Source organism: Crinia signifera, chromosome 9, assembly GCF_055691185.1.
Source record: "Crinia signifera chromosome 9, ASM5569118v1, whole genome shotgun sequence".
NCBI lineage: Eukaryota > Metazoa > Chordata > Amphibia > Anura > Myobatrachidae > Crinia > Crinia signifera.
The window spans coordinates 115,119,960-115,139,942 of record NC_139225.1 but is presented as its reverse complement, the minus strand read 5'-3'; the positions used below and the strand labels follow the sequence as shown (position 1 = coordinate 115,139,942).

General features: G+C 45.1%; 1 protein-coding gene across 1 annotated transcript in view; it reads right to left on the bottom strand.

Moving 5' to 3' along the window:
• Positions 1-895: 895 nt before the first annotated feature.
• FRMD7 (FERM domain containing 7) overlaps positions 896-19,983 on the bottom strand; it is a 32,456-nt gene continuing 13,368 nt past the window's right edge. The window contains exons 5-12 of the mRNA XM_083160745.1: positions 19,734-19,831; positions 15,173-15,287; positions 12,006-12,153; positions 9,385-9,480; positions 6,022-6,185; positions 4,413-4,481; positions 4,256-4,331; positions 896-2,451 (exon numbers count right to left, since the gene is read on the bottom strand). Of these exons, the coding sequence (XP_083016871.1) occupies positions 1,330-2,451; positions 4,256-4,331; positions 4,413-4,481; positions 6,022-6,185; positions 9,385-9,480; positions 12,006-12,153; positions 15,173-15,287; positions 19,734-19,831 (1,888 nt within the window). The 3' untranslated portion in view covers positions 896-1,329. The remainder of the gene's footprint in view (positions 2,452-4,255; positions 4,332-4,412; positions 4,482-6,021; positions 6,186-9,384; positions 9,481-12,005; positions 12,154-15,172; positions 15,288-19,733; positions 19,832-19,983) is intronic.

The window sequence follows — 19,983 nt, the reverse complement described above, 5'->3', positions numbered from 1 at the left end:
TATGTCTGTGTATAAAGTACAGTATGCCTAATGTGGGCTAACAGTATTAGCCGTAAAAGCAAAATTGGGTACTTATGTATTATCTGGACTCCCATGTTAAATGCACCCCATTTTTTCATACCCCTACTATCCAAATACGCATGGAGTTGATTTTATATAGTGTGGCGAGCGCAGCGAGCCCCGCGAGGGGACACGGTCTCATAAGAAAAACGGGAGCCCAGATATTACATAAGTACCCAAAATTGTCGTTCCCTATTTGTACACCACATAATAATGGAATGAAGCCTCTTACACATGAATGAAAAGTTATTAATATAGGACTTGCAATTTCCATATAAAATACAAAAAAAAGTTATACATTTGCTAGCGCGTTTAAAAATGCTTATGAATTAAAAAGTTTAAGCTGGAGGGTTAATTGGTACTCGGAAGCAGCCAGCTAGATCAGGGCTGGGCAACACCGGCCCTCCAGATGTTGATGAACTACACATCCCAGGATGCTTTGCATTACTTTTGCTATGTGGCCATGCTGAAACTGATGCAAGGCATGCTGGGATGTGTAGTTCATCAACATCTGGAGGGCCGGTGTTGCCCAGCCCTGAGCTAGATGGTATTGTTGGTAATCATCATCATCACCACCACCTATCCAACACCAGCTCTCCAGTACCAATTACAGATGTATCTGGGGGCTACGACGGACTGGGCTGCCCAATCGGCCCTGGCATTTGAGCATGAGCATGACCTTTGTCGCACGTGATGGGCGCACACACACATGCACCATGCATGTGAGTGCTGACTCTCCTTGCTTGCAGGAGAGGGGAATAGCAGTGTGTGATGCACCCCTCTCTCCTGGATCTCAGCGGCGCACAGGAAGAGCTGCCGGACCTGCCGTGAATCCAGCGGAGGGTCCCCCGATTGGGAGGCTAAGCCTTGGCCCCTCTCGCATTTGCCAGATAGCCAGTCCGGCCCTGATCTGGGGGCTCATCCACATCTAATTGTGTCATAATAATACATCCGACATGCACTTGCCGGCCCAAATTCTACATCAAGTATTTAGGTGACTCAAATAAGTGATACAGAACATTTCATAGACACAGACATGTATGCCGGAGGTGGAAACAGCGCTGGAGCAGGGGAACGCCCATCATTTAAGGGCCAATGCCTGCTGGGGAGGCAGGCGGATGATATCAAATGATGTGAGTGCCCGCCCCCTCTTCAGCAGACACCGACGGAAATAAAAGTCGGGGGGGGGGGGGTTCGTTCGGCCAGGTGGCGTTTCAGCACTCGGTAAGCAGCAAATTTTGATTCTTAACAAGCAAACTGAATTAGGCCCTAAGTGTGGTAATGTCTCTTCTCTTGATTGGGCTTTCTGGTTTCCCAGGCCTGGACACTGAAAGAAACCTCCTCCTCTTCCTCATCTAGCTGGAGACTACCTGATGACAGCCTAACTCTTGCCATTGGATGTTTTATGTTTTTCCCAAATACAGCATAATAATATGGATTTATGATTTCAGATTCAGAGTCACTGGATTCTGTCCCACTATATACATATCTTTCTGTGACTTGTGGGCCTTTCTTTGATGGAAGAAGAGATTGTGGCGGTGGTGGGGGAGGAGGTGGTGGTAGCGGTGGAGGCGGAAGCGGTAATGGAAGAAGTCGATATGGCTGTGGCTGCTTTGAGACACTAGATGTTCTGCTTAATATTGGGTAAAAACCTAAAGGTCTGAATTCTGAACCTTGTGGTACTATTGCAGACTTCATGTCTGAATGACTCAAAGACCTCTTGGGATAAGCTTCTGGACTGTTTTCTACCGTCATTATTTGAGTGTCTGTTTGGGGTACCATGTAGGTACTACTCTGGCAACTAGTCCTGGGATATGTTGGCTGCTGGTACTCCTTTGACCTTCTGGCACTTTCATTTTGGTTCACAGATTTCCCTTCAAATAGTTTCGATTGGCTGGTAAGTCTCATGATTTCCTCCACAATGGCTGAAGTTTGCGCTGGGATTGGCGATTGGCCATCTGCATAGCAGTATACATTGGGCAGAGCTCTGTATACCTCTTGTCTTGCTGAAAATGACCCTAGGCCTGAATCAGTGTAATTTCTTGGTGATGAAGGCACAAACTCCCGCATGCTGCCTTCTGAAGAACTCTTAAGGTTTCTCGAAAAATTGTTATTTTCCTCATAACAAGACAAAGGCCTCCTGTGAGTTTGATGGCGAGACACTCCACCAGCTATATAATTGTACCCATAGCCAGGAAATGAAGAACTGCTTGTGGATTGTTGCAGAGCTACTGGCTCAATCTCCTCTGGTTTAGAGGGTTCAAGTTCCGTTGTATAAATGACTTCAATGGCAGAATTCCTCCGGTTGCTGTTGAGAGGCAGATCCCAACCCACACTGTTGACACTTCTGGAGCAGGGTCTACTGGTGTATACCAGGCGTAAGTCATTGGGCTAATGGACAAAACAAAAACACATTCAATACAATCTCTAAGTGGATTTCACATTTGGTTTCATTATTATTTGTCTCTTATGGATATACAAAAGACTGTTATGCTTTCTTTTAATAAGTGTAGTGTTGTTTTTAAATACCCATATCGGTTGAAGTTAAAAAAGTTTAAACACTAAGTAGCTGATCCTGGTTGACTCAGCAAGCTGCGAGGTTCGCAGCTTACCGAGTGCCAGAGAGCCCAATATTACATGTTCAGTGACAGGAGTGTATAGTGGATGCTATAATGGTAAAGGGACACTGTATAATCTGATCTCTCATTGTAATGTGAAGGGCACTATAATTTTACATAATAACAACTTGGGCATTGTAATGTGGCACAATATGAACTAGATAACTACAATGGTTCATAAAATGAACTACAGCCCTACTATGGTTCAGAAAATGAAGGAGGGTAAGATTATTGAGCATATAATTAAAAACTGTTGTAGAGAGATGTCTCTCAAGGAGCAATTAAGGCAGGGCCCCTTCCATATGTTGCTATGGTACCTACAGGTGCCGGATGAGTAACAGGCGGTCATGATTCAGATGGTAATTTCTCCAACATCAAAATCCAGACTGTCAGGAGCCCGACAGTCAGAATCCCGACTTCCACAGGCTATTTTCCTTCGTGGGGATCCAAAACGCCCATAGAGGGAGAATAGAATAGGTGGCGATTCTATCTGTTTATATATCTTTCAGAACAGTCATGGGCCACAAAATGTCTTAAATATCACATTGTCTGTGGTCTTCTAGTCTTCCAGCTGAATATCCTGTAGATAACTTGTAAACCCATACGGACAGTCATATGGATATCAATAAAATATTGTTAAGTTATGGTACCTGCATAAAAACCCGAAACAAACAACCCTCCCTCACAGCCAGTGAAGCAGTGACATCTTCACAAATCCAAATGATCAGCAGGTCCTAGAGAGGTACCCTGATCGGTCTGGCCAGACAGCACAAGTAAGAGACTGGTTGTTTTTTCATCTTAAATTTAAATTCCGTTTTTATCTTTGTTTTTTCTAAGAACACACTGACTACTACTAACAACGCCTGCTTTCCATAAAACTGGATACAATGATAAAGAAGGAAAATGGATTTCTAACACCTTCTATCTGGCACTTTAAAAATACAAAGCTGCTAACAAAAATAATCATTTTAGATTTTTATGTCAGTCAGTCTGTCTGTTACTTATTAATTTACGTCTGTTTACCATTTTTAATATTATCACTGGCCAGTGGTTAATAACAAATAATAAATACACGTTACTGTATATTAAGGTTTTTCCCAGCGCAGTTGTTTTTGTCTTATTGTTGTATCTAAGGATTGAGCTATTCCTTTTGCAAAAATGCTGCAGGGGATTACCACGTTTTTGGTCTGGACTTCTGATGTCATTCACTAGGCATTTTTTAATGGTATTCTATTAAGAAGAAAAATACATATTTGAAATCCTGTGCCTCACTATTCGGCCTTACGTCACTGCTTGTGGTGTCATCACCCACGCATATATTATAGTAATACTTCCAGAGCCACAACAGATACACATTCTAAGAGGTGTATCCAGAGATGTAGTCTACTGGTCCAAATCCCACCCTTGGCTAAGAAGCCCGTGTGCACTGCACACCCTGCACCCATTACACCACTTGTGGTTACAATACATGGAGACTGGAAGTTTGCTGCAAGACTGATGGTTGTTTTGGTGGCTTCGATGTACATACAGGTTCTAGTTGGACAGCAGTGATCTCATTAAAACTGTATATGTCCTACCTGTTTTGCCACTTCAGTCAGGAGGTCAGGAGAGGACCGACATTGTCTCTCATGAAGGTTCGCCTGGAAATGCCTTCTGTAATGATGACAGGAAAGTGTTAACATGAACAGGTGTTATCTCTGACCTGCTTGTAGCATTATATAGGTGGTAACTTACCTTTCAAAGGGGAGATTCTTGGCTTTTCCTTTTGTCCAGGAATCAAATAACTGTTTTTGGGTTCTCCCACTAAGTAAAACCAGAGAAGAATGTAGTGACACATTACTGAACATCTGTGTGGAAGTGTGATCGGCAGTGTATAGCTGCAGTTCAGTAATAGCTTTCATAATGTTGTATTTGGAGTTTACAGGTTGTTTATATAGTGGTATGATCCATGCCAAGGACTTACAGGTGTCCATGTAGTGGTATGATCTGTACCAAGTACTTACTTGTGTTTATGTAGTGGTATGATCAATACCAGGGACTTACATTGTCTATGTAGTGGTATGATTTATACCAGGAACTTACATTGTCTATGTAGTGGTACGATCAAAGCCAGAGACTTACATTGTCTATGTAGTGGTATGATCCATACCAGGGACTTACATTGTCTATGTAATGGTATGATCCATACCAGGGACTTACATTGTCTATGTAATGGTATGACCAATGCCAGGGACTTACATTGTCTATATAGTGGTACGATCCATACCAGGGACTTACATTGTCTATGTAGTGGTATGATCAATGCCAGGGACTTACATTGTCTATGTAGTGGTATGATCACTGCCAGGGACTTACATTGTCTATGTAGTGGTATGATCCATACCAGGGACTTACTTGTGTTTATGTAGTGGTATGATCAATGCCAGGGACTTACATTGTCTATGTAGTGGTATGATTTATACCAGGAACTTACATTGTCTATGTAGTGGTACGATCAATGCCAGGGACTTACATTGTCTATGTAGTGGTATGATCCATACCAGGGACTTACATTGTCTATGTAGTGGTATGATCAATGCTAGGGACTTAGGTTGTCTATGTAGTGGTATGATCAATGCCAGGGACTTACATTGTCTATGTAGTGGTATGATCCATACCAGGGACTTACATTGTCTATGTAGTGGTATGATCAATGCTAGGGACTTACATTGTCTATGTAGTGGTATGATCACTGCCAGGGACTTACATTGTCTATGTAGTGGTATGATCCATACCAGGGACTCACATTGTCTATGTATTGGTATAATCAATGCCAAGGACATACACATGGGGCGATTCTAGGGCTATTTCTAAGCCATTTGATCAGATCACTTAGAAATTAAGCATGGATCGCTCTGTGTTTATACTTCCTAGCGACGGCGATGTGCGGTCCTGCGCCTCACCATCGACTGACTAGATTTATGCTGCATGCAGATTAAATCTAGTTAGATCACCAGTGTTCTCATGGTGAGAACACTTGTCCACACAGATCGCTCAGCACACATTGCTGGTGCATAGCATGTGTACCAGAGATGTGTGCTGAACGATCTGTGCTAATCTACATCGCTTTGCACCGGGCTGAAGTGGCCTTGTGTGTATGCCTCATTAGGTTTCTATTTGCACTGATCACGTGCGTATCTTATGGTTAGGGTAATAGGACATGGTGTGATTATATGATGTCAGGGGGTGATGCATATATTCACAGATGTACTCATTATATTATTCTGTTTTGTGAATGAAAAATACCAATGAGCACTGTGCGAACCCCAGCACAGAGGATACAAGATACTATTTTATTTTTTACCTGTATCTGAAGTTGGAGCCTTTACTGCACAGGAATGGTTTGGGTTTACACCTGGGTTCCTCGGACAGGCGGAAAAAGGCATGATACTCCACACAGGTTTTCCAGAAAGCTTTACAGGCATCCCGGCTCACCATGGTGAATTCTAGGGTGTCTTTACACAGGGTCTGCCGGTAGAATAATCCAGAGCAGAACATTTCAGATGTGAAGCAATGAATCAGTCACTTGTTTTACAGATTCATTTTTTTTAATACATATTTTTTTCTATACTTTGACACATCTGATGGGGTTGGAGGCACTTTTTTTATTTGCTACCTAATAATGTACCTGACGTAAAAGTTATTGTCTGGAAACCTGGATTTTGAAAAAGTTCCTTAGAATAGTGAAACCGGTTAGAGATTGTACTACCCAGCTTTCTACATCCAAACTTGTGATCCGGTACCAGCTGAGAGACTTCCACCATTCATTACTAACTGCATTGGAGAACCACATTGTCTTTCCATTGGACGGCAAATTCAAGTCTAACAACTGCCTAATTACAGCTGCTGTGTATGAGATCTGAGGAGAACGGAGACATGATCCCCGTCTTCATCCATCAGCCCCCAGGTCACCAAGCTCCTCCACTACAGAACTCCCCGCTGAGAGTACTGTGCCTGCGCACTCCAGCATATCCCGGAGTCAGTGATGTCACGGGTTAGAGAAGTGACATCCACATACATCTATTCTCACTAAGACTCCGGTAGACAAGCACAGCCCTCCACCGCCCACGGTGGGTGCCGTAAACTTACATCCCCTAGCAGGTAAGCGGCTAACTGAACTATTTATGAGAATGGGACATACAGATGTAGCGCCACTCATTCAGCCAGCGGCTGGCGATAGATTCACCAGCCGCCGGAAGGGGGCACGCGCAGGAGACACTCACACGCCCCGTTCAGACTGAGCTCCCTGACAGTTCCCATTGCACCCCCCTTCTTAACCGTGCCCATCTCCCTGAAGCAGACAGGCAGGGTTTCCGCTCCCCACCGCCGAGTCCCAGTCAGATGGAGCAAGCCCTGGAGCTGCATGTAGTTGATTTACTCCTTGAGATCAACCAAATGAATTGGAATGTGTTACTTTGCCTAAGCTGGATAATGGACACATTTACTTCAATACAAATGAAAGAAGTATTACTAAAAGAGTAATTAGAAGCTTTATTACCAAAAAGTTTTTATCTATTTGTGCTGTTTAATTTTAAGTTTATGTTTTATTAAATATTATTGTTTTATACAATTAAGGTGTCCACCCAAACAACCAACATTTTCCAATAAAATTGTATATTTATAAATATAGTTTGTCTATTGTTATGTGCATGTGAAAATGGTCCATGGTGCTCATTAAGCTAATTACAGTTTTAATTCTTTAGTTGGTGTATTTTTCTACCTGATCCTGAACTCACGTATGTGGTCTTTGTTTAAGGTATGTACATTGATACATCTAAAAAGACCAGCAGCTCAGGATAAATTATTATTTATATATATACGACTGTACTTTATACCCATATATATGCAATTCAGCACCTGATTTCTAGTTTTATCTAGTCAAGTTGTATGCCAGTTGTATAACCTTCATAACGTACACATGGCCAGTATGACTGGCGAGTCCCAGAGCACCCATACATGTGTGTTTTGCAGCATTACATGGGGAGCTATATGTGTAGCCTAGGGCACCTGGAACCTTTACTAAGACCCTGAAGAAAAGTGACTGTGATATCAATGTAATCTCTCAGCAAATGTAGCCACAGTTTGAGATTACGAAGGTGTTCCCAAAAGTAGAGTGAAGGACCCCCATACACTAACTCAATTTGGGCCAATTTCACCCGTTACTGACGGAACAGGACGTTAAATTGGCCCAAATTGGGTCAGTGTGATGTCCCCACAGGTCAGATGCGTGCGCATCGGACTTGAGTTGGAGGTCGGACTAGCATGCAGGTCTGACCTCCCTCCTGGAGGGGGGCCGGGTGGGAAACCGTGGTCGCATGCCTTCCGCCACAAGTTAAAGGACATCTTGTGATGGATTGCATTTGACCCTGCTGCCCAGGAAGGTCCCAGGCAGCTCGCGGGTGATCGGCTGGGAGTACACTGCTGTGTCAATTCGCAGTAGTGTATGCCCAGCTTTAGTGTGGACATAAGTGTGAGGCAAACCTCTAAACTCTCGATTGCAAAACAAATGATTTTTGTGCTATGTACATGTTACGAGCTGCCTCTGGCGGGTCTGTGTAAATGCAGCCTGACTCTTCTATTTGTTCTGTGCGCAGTTCACCTGTCACATAATTAGGCAATTAGCACTCTGTCTTGCATGTCAGGCTGCTCACCTGCAGTGACTTTCCTCATTTAGGGGGCTTGTCCATTCCATCTGTTCTGATTCAATATTGCTTCCTATATTACCCAGCCTGCCCTAAGCTCTGTGCTGCTTGTTTCTTGATATTGCAGCAGATCATACTCAGTCTTTCCTTACTAACCCTGATCCTGATTCTATCTAATACTGACTAGCCTTTGTACCCTGAGATCCTCTAAGCTTGCCATTTCCCTGCAAGTGCCTGATCCTGGGTGTTCTAGCCTATAATGGCTCTGTTAAGAGCTTTTGTTTATGTACCTGTGTTTTCACCCATTTGTTCGTCTGTAACCAGTATTGCCCCACAGTCTGGTCCTGCTGAATGTCTGTCTGTGTCGCTAGTAGCGTCTATTCAGTTATGTAATATATGTACTGTCTGTGTCTACTCCACTACTGGAGCCTGTCTGTCTGCCTGTTTGTTTACCAGTACTGTGTCGCTATTAGCGATTACTTCCGCCTAACAGCCCTGCTTGTCTATGTTTCTGTAACTGGTATTGCTCTGCATTCCGGTCCATCTGTCTGTCCGCATTGTATTTCGATGTTATCAGTGACTGTATCACTTACACCTCGGCCATTGTGGTTCACTGCCCAGTGCTTGGTAATTCTATCTCCAGTGCTGTGGTGCTCCTGTATACTATCTGCTGCAGTGGTCCCGTGCTAGTCGCACACAGAAGTGTCTATTGTTTGCCGTGTGTGTCTGGTCCTTCCTTCTTTGTCCCAGTCTGACTCCAGTCCTGAATTTGCCTTGCCCAGCCTCCTGTAACAGCCTTGTCCACTTTAAGACCTGGTGGCACCCCAGTACCTGGTGGACCTAATCCACCGGGGGAAAGTGGCAACTATAGGTGAAGCCTTAGCCTGCAGTAGGCTTTAAGTACTGCTGGGCAAGTGCGACAGTGCCACCTATACCACCTTGGTGGCATTCCTAACAGTATACAATGCATTTTGTAAATGAGGTCCATTGTGGTCAGGGAACTGATGCACTAAAATACCACTCACATCAATATGTGGGTGAAGTTTGATCAGGAAATGTTTCCTTTTGAAACTCAGCTTCCTAATAGTGGCCCAATTGAAGGTGTTAATCTTGGTGTTTCCCTGTAAAAGAAAAACATTTTAGTGAAAACCTATTTTGTCCACAAGATACAACAAATTTGTCAGAGTTATACACAGATGAGGACATGATAACCGCACAGTGCAGCTTACTCTTTCTCTTCTTGTATTATTTTGAGATATGCTCATGTGTTATATAGCATGTTATTAATGATTTCTATGTTTTAGGAACATTGAGTTTTTCTCAGAGGGGTTGGGGGTTTGCCAGCAGCTCACATGCCGCCAATTGTAATGTGCAAAGTTTGGGCTAGAGTCTGAATCTAGCCCATAGTGGGGAGTTCCATTCGCACACAATATCTGGGAGCTGTAGGAAGCCAACCAGTCAGGATGGGTCAACATCTCTCCAGAGGTCTTTCATCCATTTGTGGAATCAATGCCAAGTTGAATTGCTGTACTTATACCTACTACATGATAGTGGGCACCTATCACATGACTTTTGGCATTTCAATGTAAGTACTGTAGTTGGTGTTAGGTACACACTAGGTATGTACATTCTATCCAATTGTGGGGCCTATTAGACGATAACTGAGTGATTGTCCAGATAATTAAACAGTGTGTATGCAGAAGCATCTTAATTGAAAAAGTTACAAACACTCATGATCCATTGAATGATATGGGGGCCGGTTGACTGCCGGACAGCCGAGACAGTCGAGATTCTGACGGTCAGTATTCTGACATTGGAATCCTGACTGTTTAAATGCCTGACGGGGATCCCGACTGACAGGTCCATGACCCGCATAAGGGAGAATAGAACCTGTGGAGTGCTCACCCCCATGTCGGAGCACAGGCAGTCAGGATTCTGATGTTAGGATATTGACCGTCGGGATCCCGATTGATACCACTCCCGAATGATATAGCGTGTTCTGCATAGTTCCCAACCTTCTGATCCCATTTTAAAGTTCAAAGGAAAGTACACACCGAGCAAGAATTTGGTAAATGTGTACAGGATTCCACCAATCCAATAATCTCTCCGTCAGTAGTATTTTAAAAGTATTTTAATGGGTACCTTTATTAAAATTTACAAATGAAATACTGGATTATTAAAGATTATCTCTTATGCGTGAGGTTTGAACTATTATAAGGCCAGGGAAATTAGTATGTTTGGAGAGGAAGATGAGCAGGGCAGAAGATGAGCAAGGCAGAAGATGAGCCAGGAAGCATCACTGAGGATAGATTGAAGTGGAGAGAGGTGTTTGACATCGAGGCCAGAAAGTAAGAGATTACAAAAATCCAATCGGGAGATGATTATTAAGTGGACGAGGGTCTTTGTAGCATCCTGAGTGAGATAGGGCCTGAACCTAGAAATATTTTTGAGGTGGAAACAACAAGATTGTGATGTGTTGAATGTGTGGTTTAAAAGAGAGCAATGAATTAAGAATACCACCAAGGCAGTGTACTTTATGGCTAGAGATGATAGTTGTTCCATAAATAGATAGTAATATTGTTGTAGGTAAAGTCATGCGGGAGGGAGGGAATATTATCAGCTCTTAGACATGTTTAGTTTAAGAAAGCGCTGGGACACCCAAGAAGAGGTAGCGGAGAGACAGTTGGAAATACGAGGAGAGAGGGAAAGAGATCAGAAATGGAGAGGTAGATTTGATTATAATCAGCATAGAGGTTATATTGGAAGGCAAATGAGCTCACCTCTAGGACGAGATATAATAAGACTTGAAAATGATAAAATGGAGAGTGATAACCCACCAACCAATCAGCTCATACCTGTCATTTTTTAAACACAGCCTGTGACCTGGTAGTTAGCAGCTAATTGGCTGGTGGTTTATCACTCTATCACTGTTCAAGCTAAGTAAATCTGGCCCATATAGAGAGAGAGAAAAGAAGAGGACCTAGAACAGAGCCTTAGTAATGTTTATGAGTTCTGTTTATTGTTATGAAGTCTAAGGCCATCTCGGTGAATGTAACAATATCTACATGGACAATTTACATGTGAAATCATTAACTGATTTGCCTATTGGTGTATTTTACCATACTGACCTTATGCAATCCGAATGTCCATATTGTCTGTCACAACAAAAGATTTTTGGGTAAGGATTAGACTGTAGTTTGGACTACATTTAAAGTGAATGCAAGATTGCACTGTCAACATTCTGGCAATATCAGGATTTAAATTGTTGACATTCATAGAATGTCGACATAATATGTCATACAACTCATGATGACTAATCACTTTCAGTGTTCTTCTTGTTTGGGTGACGTTTGTGTGTTTGTGTGTTGCCGTATGAGTGTGTAGTAGAGGGGAGTACTACCTCAATGTAAAGCTTCAGAATGAGTTCCTATATGAACCTAGATTCACAAATCATGTGCGGCCACCTGCTGTGGCCTAATGAGTCCGTACTGCAAGAGATTCATCTGCGGTGTCTCTGACCATTCAGAGTAATCTGAAATACTTGTGGGGATGGCACAATCCTTTTCTTCTCTCAATCAGTATGAGCTCTACATAAGATGTCAAGGTATCTGCAACATCAGACTTACACATGGTTTAAATGACTGACCCGTAACACTAGGACGCCCATATGAGCCACTGCTAGGTTGATTTGCATGTTCTCTCCATCGATGGCTTGATGAGGCCGTATTCCATACATGTCAAGCTTCCGTGCTATGTCCAGCAGCTGCATGTCTGACTCAGCTGGAGATTTCCCTCTAAGTAAAAATATACAAGAGTACAAGCTGAGGTCCAAATACAGCTGGCTAAACACTGATTTATTGTCTGTTTAAAACATACATCTGGTAGTATCTGAATGACCATTGTTGTCAGTTTTCCAGCATTTAAAAACAAATAGTCAACTGTCATTTGCTCCCATAAATTTCCAGATCTGAGTTCCAACCAGCCATTGGACAATAAATCTGTAGGTGTATGACCAGAGGGTTACTCTACTGTATTGTCACTAAGATGATCACCATGTTACTAAACTCACTTGGTCCTAGCTATTTACACCATCCCAGCAGCCAACCCACTCAGCCACTCATACTATCCTTCAGATATAATGCATCAGCACTCTCTCCACAGCCAATCCATGTCCATTTATGACATCCATCTGTGCCTCATTGGCCACATGGCCATGGTAGTGGTCAGCGGTGGGCGGTTAGGGTGGTTCTATTCAGAAGTCCCAGCTCCCTACTCAAAGCGAACCTGGAACAGCAGGTTATTTGAAACTTGAGCCCATACAATTCACTAGTTATGCAGTTGATAATTTTTTTTTAATTTCAATGAGAAAATTGGTAATGGAGAAAAGGGAACGAACTGAAAAAAAATCTTTGGATGACATTACTGCTTCATATTTAATATATAAAGTTCTCTAAGGGTGTAGTAAAAATAGATCTACAGTACAGGTTTTAGATAGACGATGAATCGATTGACCCCATATTCTCAACATGCAAAAGGTTGCCAGTAAAAAAGGATGACTGTATCTAAGATAGACAGGGTCAAAAAAGTCGACATAGCAAAGGCCGACAGGGTATTTTTGAAAATGATGCTTTGTGTGTTTGCCAAATATTGGCATGCATGACTGCTCCTGTGGGTCATTAACAATGCCCTCCATTATCCTGCATATACAGACGAGGGAGCACTTCGTGAACGAGGTCCATGCTGCAAAATGCTCTTCCCCCTCCATTGATCAATTCCATCGGCATCAGAAGTGTGTGTACACGTGTCAATGCTGGAACTGTGCCGGGTTCAACCACCGCTTTAAACTCAACAGGCCTAGATCAAGAGCAGCAGCTCTGCATTTTCTCAGTAAAATATATTGGTTTTCTCCTAACCAAGTCTCCAGAGCAAGCGCTGACATGTCCTCTCTGAACTTTGCCTATGTGAGCATGCCCTGCTATAGACCAGTTATGTTTATGTGACCTCATGTGGGGAAGGTCCAGGAAGACCAGGGAGAAGAGTAGTAGATGGAGTGTCCGAAGGATGCTCAGGGCAGCTCTACAGGCCACATAAGCTCTGAGTGGCAGCACAACTCAACCACAACTAGTTATGGCCCTGGTTGTGCTGTAAGAGGAAGTGGTACTGAGAAACTGTTCACTGGATCATATAGGAGCTTGCTCAGTTATATCCTCCAGACTGGGGACAATGCTTTCAGTTGTATTGCAGCAGGTCCCTCTACACACCAAGCCCTGGAGCTACATGACATAATCCTATTTCTTTCACATTAGGGCTAGAGTAGCTATAAAGGGATTACAAGCTGTAAGGCTCATCAGTTTCTAGGTGGAGAGTGAGCAGACCTGAACACAGACAGTGTCAAATGTTTTCCGTGATGACTGTAATTATCCCCAACACTAGAACACTGACATTAAGTAATGTGTAGCATTACCACTCCTGGGCATTTACGGTTGTATGTAAACAGGGGCAAATGGAATTTTCTGTTGGGGGCGGTGGTGGGGGTGTTTTCTAAGGGCACTGAGGCACACTTAGTATTATTATCTCTTTTTTTTTTTTGCATTGCATTGCAGCTCCCTGCCCATCCTGCACACTCGCTCTCCTCATCCTTATTCTACCTCTGGGAGCCGCGGCGCGTCGTCAGTGATAGCTGCACGAGGAGGGCAAAAAGCAGCAGCCTCACCCTCTTGGTCCCAGTACAGCTATAAGAGATGACAGCCCATGGCTCCCAGAGGTGCAATAAGGATGAGGAGAGTGGGTGCACAGGATGTGCAGGGTGAGCCAGTTGGTGTCTTGCCTGCAGAGTCGGAGCTGGCCCATTGCCCATATAACCCTTCCACAATAGACACACTCACTGTAACCCACCAGACCTGACCCCACATACTAACCCTCAACCAGCAGATCAATCCTTACACACTCAGACATCCCTGCACACTCACCCTCTCACCGTCACCCACCAGATTTGTCCCCGCACACACACACACACACAAACAAATTCATCCCCGCATAATCACCGTCACTCACCAGATTTGTCGTCCCCACACACACACACACACACACACACACACACACACAAACTCTTCTACACCCATCAGATTTGTCCCCGCTCACTCAATGTCACCCACCAGACCTGTCCCCACACATTTACTGTCACCCTCCAGATTTGTCCCTGCACACTCAACATCAGTGGCGTGCGGTGGGGTGAGGCAGGTGAGGCACAGCCTCTCCTGTCATGCTTACGTATATGCCGGAGTTTTGAATTTATAAAGTATGTCAAAAATACAAAAAATATATAAAAAAATTCTTATTACTCTAATCATTTTTATAGTCAAAACTCTGGAGTAAAAAGTCTATGGCAGGTGAGGCAGTGCCTCACCTGGCTACCTTTTCTGCACCTCTCTTATCGAAGCTCAGCAAATCTCCAGCACTATATACTTCTGCACCTGTGTATAATGCCGGCATGTACCCCTGGGCTCATATATCGTGTGCAAATCGGGCTCTGGTACTTGCCAGAGACTCCTCAGCCATTTACCCCACCACACATCCCTGCTCAAGATCACCCACCAGACCTGTCCCCACACACTCAATGTCTCCAACTAGAACTGTACCCCAAGCACCCAGCACGATAAAAGTGAGTTTGTGGCTAATGCATATTTCATTAAGATTACTTTTGCCCTTTCCTTAATTACCAAGATTGTATAGTGATGTCATATTTAAAGTAAAATGTTTAAAAAGATTATATTTGAACTGATTTCCTCAAATCATTTCAATAAGGTTACTTACACGTGCCTCTGGTAGTATTTGAGGATCTTGTTGTCCAGATATTCTTGGTTCGGCAAGTATTGGTTCTGTTCCAGGTGTTTCCTGGCTGTCTCCTCCTCAAAATCTCCCAACTCCGCTTTATTAATACACAAATGTAAGATTTAGTTTACTTATTCTTTGCAAGTCTGGGACATATACAGTATACAGTGTTACACACAGCTCTTTAACCTGCAAATTCACTTAGTGCTAGTTTACGGCTACCTTTGGCCCTAAATGGTGCACAGGTAACGGAGTAAACCCCCTACATGAAGGGACATCAACAGTAAAATGTCCATCCATATAAAACACAGCCTTATTTTGATGCGCAGAAACTATGGTGGGGTTGGACTCAGAGTTCGTTGCTGATCAGTGAATTCACAGATCAACCAATATTAAATGACCATATGCATACGCATCGTAGCGCGCATGTGTGATCCCGTATAGCCGTAAACTGTCTGGAAGTTGACTGGCAGGAAGCCGCCGTTTTCTGGGAGTGTCAGAATCGATGATGCATGATGTGGCAACTGTACCCTGCAGTATGTAAGAGCTGTTGTGTATAATGTGACACCACTGCACCCATGTATAATAACTGCTTACCCTGCAGTGTGTAAGAGCTGTGGTGTATAATGTGACGCCACTGCACCCATGTATAATAACTGCTCCGCAGTATGTAAGAGCTGTTGTGTATAATGTGACACCACTGCACCCATGTATAATAACTGCTTACCCTGCAGTATGTAAGAGCTGTGGTGTATAATGTGACACCACTGCACCCATGTATAATAACTGCTTACCCTGCAGTATGTAAGAGCTGTGGTGTATAATGTGACGCCACTGCACCCATGTATAATAACTGCTTCCCCTGCAGTATGTAAGAGCTGTGGTGTATAATGTGACACCACCGCACCCATGTATAATAACTGCTTACCCTGCAGTATGTAAGAGCTGTGGTGTATAATGTGACACCACTGCACCCATGTATAATAACTGCTTACCCTGCAGTGTGTAAGAGCTGTGGTGTATAATGTAACGCCACTGCACCCACGTATAATAATAACTGCTTACCCTGCAGTATGTAAGAGCTGTGGTGTATAATGTGACATCACTGCACCCATCTCCTATATATTTGGCTACATCTGTCACTCAAAGTGGGTGTCTGTGTCTATAACGCTCTGTTCCTGGACTTTCCTCTTAATGTGTGATTGCCTTCATCTGTGCTGAACACCTTTCTGAGAAATTAACCTGTTTAAAACAGGTGATGGCAATCATACATTAAGGGGAAGTCTAGAAACAGAGCATTGTGTCCCTCCTGGAGAGGGTCATGTTGGGAGGTATTTGACAGAGAACCAGCCCAGTGAGCCCACAGACAGTGCCAGACACCCACTGCCTTCCCATGTTGCCCAGCACTGCTACTCCACAGCCACCAGGTGAGCGCCCCCCTCCCGCGATTTGCGGCAAAACCTCCCCCCCGCGCGCCCCCCCTCCCGCGATTCGCGGCAAAAACACCCGCTCCCCCGCGACCCCCCCTACCGCGATTCGCAGTAAAAACACCCCCGCGACCCCCCCTCCCGCGATTCGCTGCAAAAAGAACCCCCCCCACGACCCCTCCCGCAATTCGCGGCATAACCACCACCCCGCGACCCCCCCCTCCCGCGAATCGCGGCAAACCCTCCCCCGTGACACACCCCCCCCCCCGATTCGCGGAAAAACCACCCCCCCCCCGCGACCTCCCTCCCACGATTCGCGGCAAAAAGAACCCCCCCCGCGACCCCCCCTTGCACGATTGGCGGCACCCCCCCTGCGACCCCCCTCCCGCGATTCGCGGCACCACCCCCCCCCCCCCCCGCAATTCGCAGCAGCCCCAGGATTAAATGGCACATGCAAAACACTGACATAGCTATGGTCGACAATGAAAAAGGTTGACACCAATGAAGTGGCACACTTATGTCAACATTTACATGTGTTGACCTTTCTGTGTTGATTTTTTCTTGTGGCGATTCGCGTCACACCCCCCCGCAACCCCCCCTCCCGCGATTCGCGGCACCCCCCGTGACCCCCCACTTCCCGCAATTCGCGGCAACCCCCCACCGGAACCCCTGTGAACCCCGCCCTCCCGCGATTCGCGGCACCCAACCCCGCGACCCCCCCCCTCCCGCAATTCGCGGCACCCCCCGTGATTCACGGCAGCTCCAGAATTAAATTGCACATGGAAAACACTGACATGGCTATGGTCGACAATGAAAAAGGTTGACATGAGTTTTTGAAGTTTTTTTTTTTCATTTTTTGAATATTTTCATATTCATTCTCATGTGTCGACATGGACACCAATGAAGTGACACACTTATGTCAACATTTACATGTGTTGACCTTTCTGTGTTGATTTTTTCTTGTGGCGATTTGCGTCACACCCCCCCCACAACCCCCACTCCCGCGATTCACGGCACACACACACACCTCCCCCGCGATTCTCGGCACCCCACCCCGTGACCCCCCCTCCCGTGATTCACGGCACACCCCCGCGACCCCCCCTCCCATGATTTGCCGTAACCCCCCCTCCCGCGATTCGCGGCACCCACCCCCGCGACCCCCCCTTCCGCAATTCACGGCACCCCCCCGCGATTCGCGGCAGCTCCAGAATTAAATTGCACATGGAAAACACTGACACGGCTATGGTCGACAATGAAAAAGGTTGACATGAGTTTTTGAAGTTTTTTTTTTCATTTTTTGAATTTTTCATATTCATTCTCATGTGTCGACATGGACACCAATGAAGTGCCACACTTATGTCAACATTTACATGTGTTGACCTTTCTGTGTTGATTTTTTCTTGTGGCGATTCGCGTCACACCCCCCCCCCCCCCCCGCAACCCCCACTCCCGCGATTCACGGCACACACACACCCCCCCGCGATTCTCGGCACCCCACCCCGTGACCCCCCCCTCCCGTGATTCACGGCACACCCCCCGCGACCCCCCCTACCATGATTCGCCGCAACCCCCGCCCCCCGTAACCCCCCTCCCGCGATTTGCGGCAACCCACCCCGCGACCCCCCTCCCGCGATTCTCTGCAATCCCTCCCCTCCCGCGATTCACAGCATCCACCCCCCCACAACCCCCCCTCCTGCAATTCGCGGCACCCCCCGCGACCCCCCCTCCTGCAATTCGCGGCACCCTCCGCGACCCCCCCTCCTGCGATTCGCGGACACCTAAGTTGCAATACAGGGCATCTTTCATACAATTCTAACCATATTTCTCATATACAAACGTTCACAAATTAAGGGGGCGCAGCCCCTTCCGACGGTGTGAAGAGCGCCCGTAGGGCGCGATGAATCACCTAGTGTATAATAACTGCTTACCCTGCAGTATGTAAGAGCTGTTGTGTATAATGTGACACCACTGCACCCATGTATAATAACTGCTTACCCTGCAGTATGTAAGAGCTGTTGTGTATAATGTGACACCACTGCACCCATGTATAATAACTGCTTACCCTGCAGTGTGTAAGAGCTGTGGTGTATAATGTAACGCCACTGCACCCACGTATAATAATAACTGCTTACCCTGCAGTATGTAAGAGCTGTGGTGTATAATGTGACATCACTGCACCCATGTATAATAACTGCTTACCCTGCAGTATGTAAGAGCTGTTGTGTATAATGTGACACCACTGCACCCATGTATAATAACTGCTTACCCTGCAGTACTGTACGTAAGAGCTGTGGTGTATAATGCGACACCACTGCACCCATGTATAATAATAATTGCTCACCCTGCAGTGTGTAAGAACTGTTGTGTATAATGTGACACCACTGCACCCATGTATAATAATAACTGCTTACCCTGCAGTATGTAAGAGCTGTGGTGTATAATGTGACACCACTGCACCCACGTATAATAATAACTGCTTACCCTGCAGTGTGTAAGAGCTGTGGTGTATAATGTGACACCACCGCACCTATGTATAATAACTGCTCCGCAGTATGTAAGAGCTGTGGTGTATAATGTGACACCACTGCACCCATGTATAATAATAATTGCTTACCCTACATTGTGTAAGAACTGTTGTGTATAATGTGACACCACCATACTTGTCTACTTTTGTAAACTAGTTTCAGGGAGATTACAGTTGGTAATCGAATTTTGCAAGGCGCCCCACTGAGGGGGCGTGACATGCTCTACCTAAAGGGCATGGCTAGTTCCTTATATGCAGAGATTGTGAACGTGGCACCTAGAAGCGTGGGTGTCTACTGCTACATCTGAGAGGCATCATTTAAAATGACTTATATCCAAATGTAGATGAGCCCCAAAGCAGTTAGTAAGAGATACTATACTTGGTAAAGTGCTGGGAAATGGTGCTGATGAGTCAATGTTAATGTATCTATCTCTCATTCCTTTTTTCCCAGCGTGGCCTAGGTGACATGAGGGAGATTGATAGACTAATGAGGGAGAGAGGGAGATTGCTGTTATTTCAGGGAGTCTCCTGCAGAATGCAGGAGGGTAGGCAACTATGGACGCCACTGCACCCATGTATAATAACTGCTTACCCTGCAGTACGTAAGAAGTCATTAATGCACCGCTGTTGTCATTGCAAGAGAGTTTTCCAGATGCCAAGTCTTTTTTCATTTGAAGAGCAAAGAGATACCTGGACAGGTAGCAAGAGGTGTAAATGTATGACAGGAACATACACTAGCACAGTGGTTCTCAACCTCGGTACCCCAACAGTTCACATTTCCCAGGTCACCCGGCAGGGGCACAGGTGCACTCATTACTCACTGACATATTTTAAAAGACCGC